The following is a 13,344-nucleotide window of genomic DNA, read 5'->3' on the forward strand; positions in this document are numbered from 1 at the left end:
TCTCGGGGTTTGTGGGATTGAGCTCCGCATCAGGCTCTGCTCTCAGCAGGAAGTCTGCTTGAGTTTCTCTCCCTCTCCTTCTGCCTCTCTTGCTCATGCTGTCCATCTCTCTCTCAAATAAATAACTAAATCTTTGAAGAAGAAATGTTTTTGGTAGAATGCTGTCTTCAAAGGGCCTGTGATATTACTATTACTGATTTTCTTTAAAAGAAGCAACTTGATTTTTTTTACACTAAGTACACATTTTTAGAAGAGACTCTAGGTCAAATTTTAACAAAATCGGTATGAGATATAAATTAATACTAATTTTTTAACTTTATAGATTTAAATAACCATACCATTTAAGACATAATTTTAACCAGTGTATGGTTTGGGATAGAAGTAGACAATACGATTTTTAAAAAAACAGTGTTTCCTTGAAGTAAATGTTTTCATGTTATTTCTTGAACTGTTGAAAGCAAGCTCCTTTCTTAACAGGCTCAGACGTTTATCTAAGGAGAGAACTTATTTGCTGGGGAGACAGTGTTAAATTACGCTATGGAAATAAACCAGAGGACTGTCCTTTTCTCTGGGCACACATGAAAAAATACACTGAGATAACTGCAACTTATTTCCAAGGAGTGCGTCTTGATAACTGCCACTCAACACCACTTCATGTAGCTGAGGTACAGAAAAACAATTCATCTGCATTAAGCAAAGAAATGTAGTACTCTTTCCTTGCTTTCCTTAAATAAAATACGCAAGTATGTGTTTTCTTTCCTAGTTGGACACCAGCATTGATTTGGTGGTAGTATTTAATACTTACGCATAACTTCACAATTCTAACAAAATCTTTTGATGCAGTAGTTATGGATATCTGGGCTATAAAATGTTTAATGCATTTATATTTTTATCTCAATTTAGGGAAATAGATTATATTGTCTCTGATGATATATACATACCCATATCACCATGTATATTATTAAAATATTTCTAATATTTCATTATTAACTTTTAAAGGATTAATATTATCCTTTTAATAATATGCAAGTATCTATCTTATTCTTATTATTTTCTGATTGCTCTTAATATATTAATAGACAATGAAGTCACTTGTTACATATTATTATTTAAGCACTAACATTAAAGTATATTGAAGCTTGTTTTAGCCTCATTGATTCCATCTTTATTGATTATTTATAAAAATGTAATTGTAAACATGAAGGTTGTTTATCATTCTTTGGGCTTTTTATAGAAACTGAGGCAATGCCAAAATTTATAGCAGTATCTTCTATCTAATACAGCTTTATAAACACAATTTGCATCCTGTTTATAAGATCTTTGATAGCTTCCTAGTGACAACTTAGTGTTCTTTGGAAATGTATGCTTATCTGGAAAATATCTATTTCTGTTATTTTAATGCAGTATTATAATGAATATGATTTTAGTCCAATGATGAAAAATTGATTTAATATGGAAGAATTTAGTGAACATTAGTTAAAGCGGTAGAATATTTTTTAGTTCCAAAAACTAGCAGAGGTTTTTCCTTATTGTGCTCTTAGCAACAGCTATATTTTATATAGCTGTTGCACTATATATATATATATATATATATATATATAACTATCGCAACGTTGTGGCAAAACAGAAAATTAAAACTCAATTTGTTAATTTTTAAGTTACAAAATCTTCTAGGACCCTACTTGTTAGCTGACAGAATTTCAATTATTTTATTAACCTTTGTGCAAACATTATATTAAGAAAATTGGAACCAATTTGGTTTGTGATTAAGAGCTGATTACCATTTGTAGGAAAATCTGGCTTTTAATGTAGTTAGACCTAATCTTTGCAATAGCTAAATGATTCACCAGCAGGAAATTTACCAGTAATGGCCTAGTCAAAAGCCTGCAAATTAATAGTCTGGTTAGAGGTATTACAAACAAACACACATAAAACAGGGTGAAAGCCTAGCAGAATCACAGTGTTATGGTTTACATTTTTTAATGTGACACTAACATTTTTCTTCTTCCTTTTTCCTCCTTTGTGTCTCTGTATCTTTGCAAAATCTAATCTTCCTTTTTAACTGTTTTAATCTCTTTATGAATTTTCTTGTTTCCTGTGTTCCTTTTATGTTTTCTTACATATGCACAATTAAATTTATTTGGAAATTCTTCTTGAATTTCCATTTTGTCTTGTTCCATGACATTTTCATGTCAAATCCATGCCTAGTCTTGTCTCCTTTCCTACCCCCCACTTGCTTTTCTCTTTATGTTACATTTGTGACTGTGCTTTTTACAGTACATGTTGGATGCTGCTAGAAAATTGCAACCCAATTTGTATGTAGTAGCCGAACTGTTCACAGGAAGCGAAGAGCTGGACAATATCTTTGTTACTAGACTGGGCATTAGTTCCCTAATAAGAGGTAGGCTTGTTGATGTATATTTCCCATCTAAAGCTTTAGTTTTTGTATAAGTAGATTAAAAGGCATTTAATAGCGTTATATACAATGTTTAATAATATTTGACATAGTTAATGTTCTCTTAAAAACTCTACACCAACTTTTCTCTATCTCAGTCTGTTTTTATCAGGAAAAGTTTCCACTTTTCCTGGGGTAAAACATCTCCTCTTAAATTGAAAGATGAGTAGAATGAATTGATGATTCATGAACAACAGCATTTTTTTGTTTTTGAAAATATACAAATTTAGTTTTCATCTCCTACTTGGATAGATGATGGAATCTTAGATTTTTTCCCATAGATCCTATATGGCTAACATCCTAATAAACAACATATGTTCCCTTTTACCTACATGAGCCATTTCTGTGGCCAATTATAGAAAAGACATTTTGGTCACTTAAACTAATAGACATTTGTTTAAATGTTTAAAGCAGTTTTATTTTTTATAATATTTTATGGTCATTTTTTGGAAACTCAGCCATGATAAGAAACCTAACCTCTTCTTGACCAGTAATAATGAAGGTAGTTAAAATATTCTGTAATGCTTTGCAGAGGCAATGAGTGCATATAATAGCCACGAAGAGGGCAGACTGGTTTACAGATATGGAGGAGAACCTGTTGGATCCTTTGTTCAGCCCTGTCTGAGGCCGCTAATGCCAGCTATTGCACATGCCCTGTTTATGGATATTACCCACGATAACGAGTGTCCCATTGTGGTAAGGATCTATTCTGTTTCTTGTATTTACTTATTTTGCTGAACTCGTATGTGGAATTTAAAAAACCTAACAGATGAACATAGTGGAGAAAAAAAAAATTAAAACAGACTCAACTAAAGAGAACAAACTGAGGGTTGCTGGAGGGGAGAAGGGCAGGGGATGGGCTAAATGAGTGAGACGGATTAAGGAGGGCACTTGTGAGCACGAAATGTGGTATGTAAGTGATGAATCACTCAATTCTATACCGGAAACTAATATTACTCTCTATGTTAACTGACTGGAATTTAAATAAAACTTGAAAAAGGAAAAAATAAATTTTTTGATCCAATATTTAGTGGCAATATCCACATGCTTCAGAATCATGTCTTAGATTTATATGTGATTGTGGTACTTAGCTTTTGAATGTTTTGTTCAATTCTAAAGCAAATTAATATCAAAAAATAATAAAATAAAGCCAATTAATGTCTTACAGTATGTAACTATGTAACTGTCCTTTACTTCATTATGCAATAGGATGGCACTTTGCATTTGAAGGAAAATAAACCCTGGTGGGTTTTTTTTTCTCGTTTTCTAGCATAGGTCAGAATATGATGCTCTGCCAAGTACCACGATTGTTTCCATGGCATGTTGTGCTAGTGGAAGTACTAAAGGCTATGATGAATTAGTGCCTCACCAGGTATGCCTTGGTGGTGTTTTTTTTTAAATCCACATGGCCAACAACTTTGAGCATTTTTACTAAAAGATCTCATTATAATTAAAATGTACACATGGCTGAGTTTTAACTTTGTTCAGATTTCAGTGGTTTCTGAAGAACGATTTTATACGAAGTGGAATCCTGGAGCATCTCCATCAGATAAAGGTGAAGTTAATTTCCAAAGTGGAATTATTGCAGCCAGAAGTGCTATCAATAAACTTCATCAAGAACTTGGGGCCAAGGGTTTCATTCAGGCAAGAAACTAACTTTTTGTAAGTTTCTTAAGGTTCAGTTTCAGAGTAAGTTTTTCCAATTTGAAGGCTAACATGTTTTCTCTTTCTGTTTCTCAGGTATATGTGGATCAGGTTGATGAAGACATAGTGGCAGTAACAAGACATTCACCCAGCATTCATCAGTCTGTTGTATCTGTGTCTAGAACTGCTTTCAGGAATCCTAAGACTTCATTTTACAGCAAAGAAGTGCCTCAAATGTGCATCCCTGGTAATGCAACCAAAAAATGTTACTGTGATTATAACACAGTACTGGTGTGGTTGTAGTTGAGAAAAAGAGTTCAAAATTTTGCATAACTTGGGGCACCCAGCTGGCTCAGTTGGTAGAACATGTGACTCTTGATCTTGGGGTCATGAGTTCAAGCCCCATGTTGGGTATAGAGTGTACTTTAAAGAAAGAAATTAAGACTGGGATCACAACCTGAGCTGAAGGCAGACACTCAAGCAACTGAGCCAGCCAGGCACCCTGGGATGTGTTTTATAATTGTCAAAGAAGAGATGTGGAGAGACTGTAATTGCTATATGTTCACAAAAGAGAGAAATCACTGAGTATTTAGAAAAGGCTTCTCAAGGGAGGTGGAACTTTATAGTTTTTGAAAGATGTAAAAAAGAAAATTCATATTAATAGGTGTTAGTAAGACTATCTGGGGACTAATGAAAATATCTATTTGCTTAAAATAGTGGAGTGACAAGAGGGCTAGGAAGGAATTGAGGATGGATTAGGAAAAGCCTTAAAGTATTATGCCTCCATCAGAAAGGATGAATACCCAACTTTTGTAGCAACATGGACGGGACTGGAAGAGATTATGCTGAGTGAAATAAGTCAAGCAGAGAGAGTCAATTATCATATGGTTTCACTTATTTGTGGAGCATAACAAATAGCATGGAGGACAAGGGGCGTTAGAGAGGAGTAGGGAATTTGGGTAAATTGGAAGGGGAGGTGAACCATGAGAGACTATGGACTCTGAAAAACAGTCTGAGGGGTTTGAAGTGGCAGGGGGGTGGGAGGTTGGGGTACCAGGTGGTGGGTATTATAGAGGGCACAGCTTGCATGGAGCACTGGGTGTAGTGAAAAAATAATGAATACTGTTTTTCTGAAAATAAATAAATTGGAAAAAAAAAAGGAAAAGCCTTAAATATTAAACTATTTTCCACTTTGGTTTATATGTGTGTGTGTGTGTGTACGTACTCATACACAAGTACACAGTTAGACACACTATAAATATACATACATATACATATATATAACACATGAATATACATACGTATTTCCTGGGTATAAAGGAAATACGTTTGTTTTATACAAAATGGGAAATAGGAAGTAAATTAAGAGGAAAATAAAGCTATTTCACAACTCAGAAAATGTTAATATTTGAGAATATTTCCATAACGATATTGTCCATGTAGGAAAAATGTAAGTTACCCCAAATTAATTTCCCATGGTCCTGGGAAGACCCACATCAGGCTCCCAGCTCAGTGGGGAGTCTGCTTCTCCCTCTCCTCCTTGCTTGTGCTCCCTCTCTGCTCTCTCTCATTATCTCTGTCTCTGTCTCAAATAAATAAATAAAATCTTTAAATAAATAAATAAAAACGTACCCCTAAATCATATCCTTATTATTGCTAGATTTTTTTTCTAGATGTGTGTATTTTATTTCTTCCTTATTGTTATATTTTATAGCAAAACATTCTCCTGTGCATATAGCAACTGTCCAAGTCTGGCAATTAATTGAGGGGATGAAGATTCCCATAAAAATCATCATATTCTATATTGGTTGCTAGTTATTAAATATATAAACTCCAGTTTTTGAAGATTATCAACTTGAATAGTTGGGATTTTTTTTTAAGATTTTATTTATTTGACAGAGACTACAAGTAGGCAGAGAGGCAGGCAGAGAGAGAGGAGAAAACAGGCTCCCTGCTGAGCAGAGAGCCCCATGCAATGCGGGGCTTGATCCCAGGATCCTGAGATCATGACCTGAGCCAAAGGCAGAGGCTTTAACCCACTAAGCCACCCAGGCGCCCCTCAACTTGAATAGTTTCAAGGTTAAATGTTCATTACTTATTTTTAACTGCTTACAAGTGTATAGTCAGTAATCTTGTCTGATTATTGCTAATGTATGTGTACAGTTTCACATGGTTTCCATCAGTGTGAACAATATTATCTCAGGTTTTGCTTTGGTCATTGGTCTTCATTAAAACATTTCCATTTTGTAACAGAATTGTGATTTTCATTATGTTAAATATTTCATGTTTTATTATATTAGTATTCCATCTTTAATATTCTTTAGTATGCTTAACAATGAATATACACTAGGAATAATTTTTTCTTTTGAATAATTTCTTAATAATTATTTTGAGAAGTAGAATTTCTAGATCAAAAGGTACTGTTACTTATTGTCAGATTAATGGCTCAAATTACTTAAATAGTAAAATTCAAGTTTTACATATCCTTTGACTCAGCAGTTCTACTCCTAGGTATATCTCTGAAAAACTCTCATATGTTCCATTAGAATATGGGCAAACAGGAATATATTTGGTGTATTCACACTATGGAATACTATTTGGCATTTGAAACAAATGAGCAGCAGCATGAGCTGCAGCTTATGTAGCAATGTGAACAAATCTAAAAGATAGTGTTGTTTAATAGAAAGCAAGTTGCAGAAATATATATATATGTATATATATATAATTTGGATCTACTCTAATAAAGGTTGGAAATATGGGAAATAATGTATGTTGTTTTGGGAAACAGATATATGTAGTAAAATGCACAGGATTTAGGAATGCCAAATTGCAGGTGACTGTTACCTCTGAAGGGAAAGAAAGGGTACACATTTGTAATGTTTTCTTCAGCTAAGAAGTAGGATCTGGCTTTTTAAAATGTTTCCCTACTTTTTGTATTTCTGAAATTTTTCATTTTTTTAAATAATGTTTCAAGGGATTTATTTACTCTCTGCTCAAAATTAGGAAGGTTATAGATCATTCCCGAGAGCTAAGCCATTATTACTTGATAAGATCTTTTTTCAGAGAGGTCTTTGTTAATTTATAATTTTAAAAACAAAGCATTGAGTAAAAAATACATCTTGGGTAGAATGATCTACTCTCAGACTGCTATTTCATATTCAACTCTAAGTTTAATGAATTAAATTGAATTAGCACCTCCTAATTCCAGATGGTTTAATGTGAAATTTCACTAATATTTTTATTTATTCGTAGGCAAAATTGAAGAAGTAGTTCTTGAAGCCAGAACTGTTGAGAGAAATACAAAACCTTATCAGAAGGATGAGCATGCGATCAATGGAATGCCAAACATCACAGTAGAAATTAGAGAACATATTCAGGTATTTGGGACTCTCATCTTACTACCATGTTTAACGTCTTAAAGACATTAGAATTATTGATTGAATGGTTTTATATGATTTTTTTCAAGCTTAGTGAAAGTAAAATTGTTAAACAAGCTGGAATTGCCACAAAAGGACCCAATGAATATATTCAAGAAATAGAATTTGAAAACTTGTCTCCAGGAAGTGTTATTATATTCAGGTATGTTGGAGTTCAAACTGTTGGCTTTGCTTGTAAAATAGATGACATATTCTGTTAATTTTGAATAAATGATTCCTAAAAAGTAACCATTTTTTAAATTAACGTTTTCAGAGTTAGTCTTGATCCACATGCACAAGTTGCTGTTGGAATTCTTCGAAATCATCTGACACAGTTCAGTCCTCACTTTAAATCTGGGAGCCTTGCTGTTGACAACTCAGATCCTATATTAAAAACTCCTTTTGCTTTGTAAGTACAGCTTAGTTTATAAAGATTTGCCACTTTAATAACTGGTAAGTTACTGCAAGCCTGATTTAAGCAGTTTTAAGGGTCCTCTATGTCCAGGCTACTCAGACAGTGGTCCAAGAACCAGTAGTCATATTAGCATCATCTGTTGTTCACATGTCCTGTTGCTTTATCATTTGTATGTGCGCTTGCATGTGCACACTCACACTCACGCACCCTCTATATGTAGCTATAGATATGAGCAAACACACACATGCACACATGCATCTCTATACACACACACGTGCACACAGTTTTTCTGAACTGAGGCTAAGTTGCATACACCATATTCCTTCCACATCATTTTTTAAAATACCCAACTTTTGTAGCAACATGGACGGGACTGGAAGAGATTATGCTGAGTGAAATAAGTCAAGCAGAGAGAGTCAATTATCATATGGTTTCACTTATTTGTGGAGCATAACAAATAGCATGGAGGACAAAGGGCGTTAGAGAGGAGTAGGGAATTTGGGTAAATTGGAAGGGGAGGTAAACCATGAGAGACTATGGACTCTGAAAAACAATCTGAGGGGTTTGAAGTGGCGGGGGGGTGGGAGGTTGGGGTACCAGGTGGTGGGTATTATAGAGGGCACGGCTTGCATGGAGCACTGAGTGTGGTGAAAAAATAATGAATAATGTTTTTCTGAAAATAAATAAATTGAAAAAAAAACAGTAGAATAACAAGAAAAAAAAATAAATAAAAATAAATAAAATATTTATTTTTTTGAAGTAAGCTCCGGACCCAACGTGGGGCCTAAACTCATGACTCTGAAGTCAAGAGTCACATGTTCTTCCCACTGAGCCAGCCAAGTGCCCCAAGTTAAATTTTTGTTGTTCATTGGCTGTGTATTTATCCAGTGAAATAGCATTTTATGTACTAACCCATTTTTTTATTGTGTTCAACTTTTTGTTTTTATAAGAGCTTTTATCATTAAGGATATCAGTTCAACTCAAACTATTATAAAAGTATTTGCTTTCTAAAAATATCTGTGGTGGGGCGCCTGGGTGGCTCACTCATTAAGCGTCTGCCTTTGGCTCAAGCCCTGATCCCAGGGTCCTGGGATCGAGCCCTGCATCAGGTCCTGCTCAGAAGGGAGTCTACTTCTCCCACTCCCACTCTCCCTGCTTGTGTTCCCTCTCTTGCTGTGTCTCTCTCCATCAAATCAATAAATAAAATATTCAAAAAAATAAATGCAATGAAATGAAAGTAAAAATATCTGTGATGAAGCTGTTTTATGTTTCTGTGGCATGCTTATAAAATGCATATTCATCCTCAGACCTACTCAGATTATCAGGGTAAGGCCAAGAAATCTGTATCTTAATAAGCTTCCCAGGTAATTCATATGCAAGTTCACTGGCTATGTGTCAGAAAGCATTTGCCTAGAATGGAGTTGGTACTGAGACTGCTGATTGATTTGCTCAAACTTGACTCACAAATAGTGGATGAAGGAAGAGTCTGTCCCAACAATGAGGACAGAGTCTGGCAGAAACAGGGAACAAAGCCCAGCCAACCATAATTTTCTCAGTTGAGACAGAACTAAAAGAGAAAGAAGGAAGTACATTTAAGAGGTTATATTTTCACATAAAATTCAAGAGGATATGTATTCAGTTCTGTAGAATGAAATGACTGGAACAGCTAGAATTATTTTTAAAAAAAGGTAAGGTTGTGTTGTATTCAAGTGTGGTCAGTTATACAGTTTCACTGCTACACGGACCAAGGAGAAACCAAGGCCATAACAGACTCTTTCTATTATCGAGAATCATCCTTAGCTAAGAAAATCTTGGTTTCTTGAATAACCGAGCTAAAGGGCAGTGCCATCTTAAGAGAGGAGAGAAATACTACATGATTTCTAAGATAGTTAACTATGAATTTTGATTATCCCTTTGCTGGTCCTTGACAAGTATTTCAATTTTAGGATAATTAACATAAAAATGTTATTGATGTCCTACTTAAAAGAATATAAAGAAGAGAAAAAAACCAAGTCCATCAAGAAAGATTAAAAAAGCAAATTTGTGGGGCAACTGGGTGGCTCAGTGTGTTAAGCCTCTGCCTTCAGCTCAGGTCATGATCTCAGGGTCCTGGGATCAAGCTCAACATTGAGCTCTCTGCTCAGAGGGGAGCCTGCTTCCCCCTCTCTCTCTGCCTGCCTCTCTGCCTACTTGTGGTCTCTCTCTCCCTCTGTCAAATAAATAAATAAAATCTTTAGAAAAAAAGAAAAACAAAAAAGCAAATTTGTGAGAAAAAGGTTGTAGCAACCAAAATATTTTTCCAGGATACTTCCAAGTAATAAAATTTGGCAATTGATTTGTTTTTCTTGGCTTGGAAGAAATGTTACTTCTAACTGAATCTTTAGCATGTTTTATCCTTTAATTATTATTTATAACATATATTGTTTGTAATGTATATTATAGTGCTGAGGTACTAAAACATATATTGTTAAGGTATTTTATGGTTATGATTCAGATTTTCTTCTTTATTGACAGCATTTTACTGTATTTACCAGTTCTCTTTATTTTCCACTTCTTAGCATTGCCTCAAAATTAACTTTGGCTGAGCTGAATCAGGTACTTTACCGATGTGAAGCCGAAGAACAAGAGGATGGTGGAGGCTGTTATGACATACCAAACTGGTCATCTCTTAAATATGCAGGTCTTCAAGGTAAGCAAATACAAGGATAGTTAAGCTTTTGTGTTTGGGGGAGTTTTTTAGGGTCATATGGTATCTTCTTTATAGAATTAAAGTGTGGGCTTAGAATCCAACTGTTTGGGTTCAGATTGTGGCCCTGCCACCCACTCATTCATTGACCTCCAGCCAGTAACTTAACCTCTCTGTGCCCATTTCTGCCTTTAAAAGATGTGAATAGTATTGTATAATTGATAGGCTTTTTTTTTTTTAGGCTTAAAAGATGTATTTTTATTTGCTTTATACAAATAGTGAATTTGTTGATTTGTATTCGGTAATGAAATACAAAATGAACCTCACATAGGCTTTTTTGAAGACTAAATGAGAACATTTATTTGGGCCCCAAATGGTATAGGTTGTAAATATAATACATTCATCTTCCTTTTTCATCTAATCAAAAACTTTGTTTCATTGCATATTTGTTTTATCCAAAAAGAGAACTTATAGTAAAACATTCTGTAGTTAGAGTAGTTGTGAGGCAGGACATAGGATCTAAATATTTAATTTTCAGTTTAACCCAGCTGGTTGGAAATATTTTCTTGGATTTTTATCTAGGAAATGTGGCTGATCACACATGTATTCCTAGTTCATGTAGTATTCCACATATCATGCCTCCTTTGCAACTCATTTTCTCTGTCCGTCTAACCGATCTTTAAGGATGAGTTTGACTCTTATATCTTCCACAAAACATTCCTTTAACTATTATTTTTCATGGTAAGATCTTAGTCCCCCTGGATACCCATTGCATTAATTTACTATGCCTCTTACTTGCTACACCATCTTACTTGGAAGATATTTTACTAACTAGTACAGTGTTTTGTGAATATTTATTGTTGTGGTTAAGAATGGGCTCTAGATTCCCTGCGTTACACTCACTAGCTTTATAACCTTGGAGTAAACTCTGCATGGCTCAATTTTCTCATCTGTAAAATGGAAACAGTAATAGTGCCTACCACAAGGACTAAGTGACTTAATACATGCAAAGCACTTAGACAATGCTCAGTTCATAGTTAGTACTTGATAATTGTTAGCCTTAAGACCCCACTAACTAGATTACACCTTGAGAAAGAACAATGTTTGCCTTTTTTGCATTCTTGTTTTTTAGCTTTTGTACTTTCTACAAAACCAAGCACATAACAAAGCTCCCAGTAACTTTCTTCTAGACTTTGGTGCTTTTGACATTTTTTTTCTAAAACAGTCTCATTTTCAACAAAAAATGTTTGTGGTGTGCAAAATAGAGAAATGTATATGTTACCAGTCCTAGACAGCTGCTTACTCCATTTTCACCTGAGCTGTTGAATTCCTTCTGCTCCCTGACTGAAAAAACCGCACGGTTCTGAACTTCTTTTCTGGCCTTTTCTTTCTTAAACTTAAGTCTAGTTCTTTACTAACTCTCTCCTGATTTACTTTTTACTTTGTATCAATCCCTTTTTTTCTCTGACAGTTTAGTATTTCCAGTGTTCCACTGGATATTTCTAGCAGACTCTTAATAGCAACATCCAATTAAGTCAGACTTAACTTCATTAACTTTCTCTCCCCTAAACAAAATCCCCCTTCTCTTCTTCTCTACTTTTTATAATAATAAGTCATGTTGGAATCTAGGAATCTGTTTTTGGATCTGTCCCTTTTATCTTCTGTATTCAATCAGTGATTGTGACTGAATTTTTTCTGTGTTCTCTAGAGTATACCATAGTCTTTTACTTTCGCAATTAACACCCTATTCAAAGACTAAGTCCTGTCTGCAAAACCAAGTAACCAGTTTTCAAATTTCTTGTTACCTCTTCCACAGAACATTCCATTCCATTGATCAGATCTCTTTTTCTAAAATGCTGCTTCATCATGTCACCGTTATTCAACAAGTGAAACTTATATTTACTGAGCTATATTTGCCTTCTTCAAAAATGCTAGAGCAGGGGTGCCTGGATGGCTCAGTGGGTTAAAGCCTCTGCCTCAGGTCATGATCCCTGGGTCCTGCTCAGCAGGGAGCCTGCTTCCACCTCTCTCTGCCTGCTTCTGATCTACATCTGTCTACTTGTGATCTCCTACTTGTGATCTCCGTCTGTCAAATAAATAAATAAAATATATTTTTTAAAAAGTTAGAAAAAAAGTTAGAGCAAAAGTGGAGCATTATTTTTTATATTGTCTTGTTTTCTAGTTTTTTTATGTTTTATGCTTTGTTTCCCAAAGAAGGTTGTAAGCCTCTTGGGAGAAAGAACTACATCTTAAATTTATATATTTATTATTTCTCAAGACATGCTATATACAAAGTAAAATTAAATCCTAAATATATAAATAAAATTAGTCAAAATGAACTTGGTGAGGCTATTAATACAATATTTTTAATGTGGAAATTATTACATTATTGGGTAATGAAAGAAGTACTATTGTTCCATCATTGAAATAACAGAAACTGCTGTGTATGCATAGAAATTCTAATGTTTCTGCTTGAATATTACTTAAGAATATGCTCATAGGGCGCCTGGGTGGCTCAGTGGGTTAAGCCGCTGCCTTCGGCTCAGGTCATGATCTCAGGGTCCTGGGATCGAGTCCCGCATCGGGCTCTCTGCTCTGCAGGGAGCCTGCTTCCTTCTCTCTCTCTACCTGCCTTTCTGCCTACTTGTGATCTCTCTCTGTCAAATAAATAAAATAAAATCTTTAATAAAAAAAAAAAAGAATATGCTCATATACTTCACCTTGGTAG

At 34.7% G+C, this 13,344-nt stretch overlaps 1 protein-coding gene across 1 annotated transcript in view; it reads left to right on the forward strand.

Moving 5' to 3' along the window:
• The window catches only part of AGL (amylo-alpha-1, 6-glucosidase, 4-alpha-glucanotransferase), a 73,056-nt gene that overhangs the window by 28,827 nt on the left and 30,885 nt on the right, over positions 1-13,344 (forward strand). Inside the window, exons 12-21 of the mRNA XM_044238751.1 lie at positions 478-665; positions 2,278-2,401; positions 2,988-3,151; positions 3,726-3,827; positions 3,944-4,099; positions 4,196-4,346; positions 7,352-7,476; positions 7,566-7,678; positions 7,790-7,924; positions 10,489-10,619. Coding sequence (XP_044094686.1) covers positions 478-665; positions 2,278-2,401; positions 2,988-3,151; positions 3,726-3,827; positions 3,944-4,099; positions 4,196-4,346; positions 7,352-7,476; positions 7,566-7,678; positions 7,790-7,924; positions 10,489-10,619 — 1,389 coding nt within the window. The remainder of the gene's footprint in view (positions 1-477; positions 666-2,277; positions 2,402-2,987; positions 3,152-3,725; positions 3,828-3,943; positions 4,100-4,195; positions 4,347-7,351; positions 7,477-7,565; positions 7,679-7,789; positions 7,925-10,488; positions 10,620-13,344) is intronic.

The sequence above is a fragment of the Neovison vison genome, chromosome 2, assembly GCF_020171115.1.
Source record: "Neovison vison isolate M4711 chromosome 2, ASM_NN_V1, whole genome shotgun sequence".
In the NCBI taxonomy this organism is placed as follows: domain Eukaryota; kingdom Metazoa; phylum Chordata; class Mammalia; order Carnivora; family Mustelidae; genus Neogale; species Neogale vison.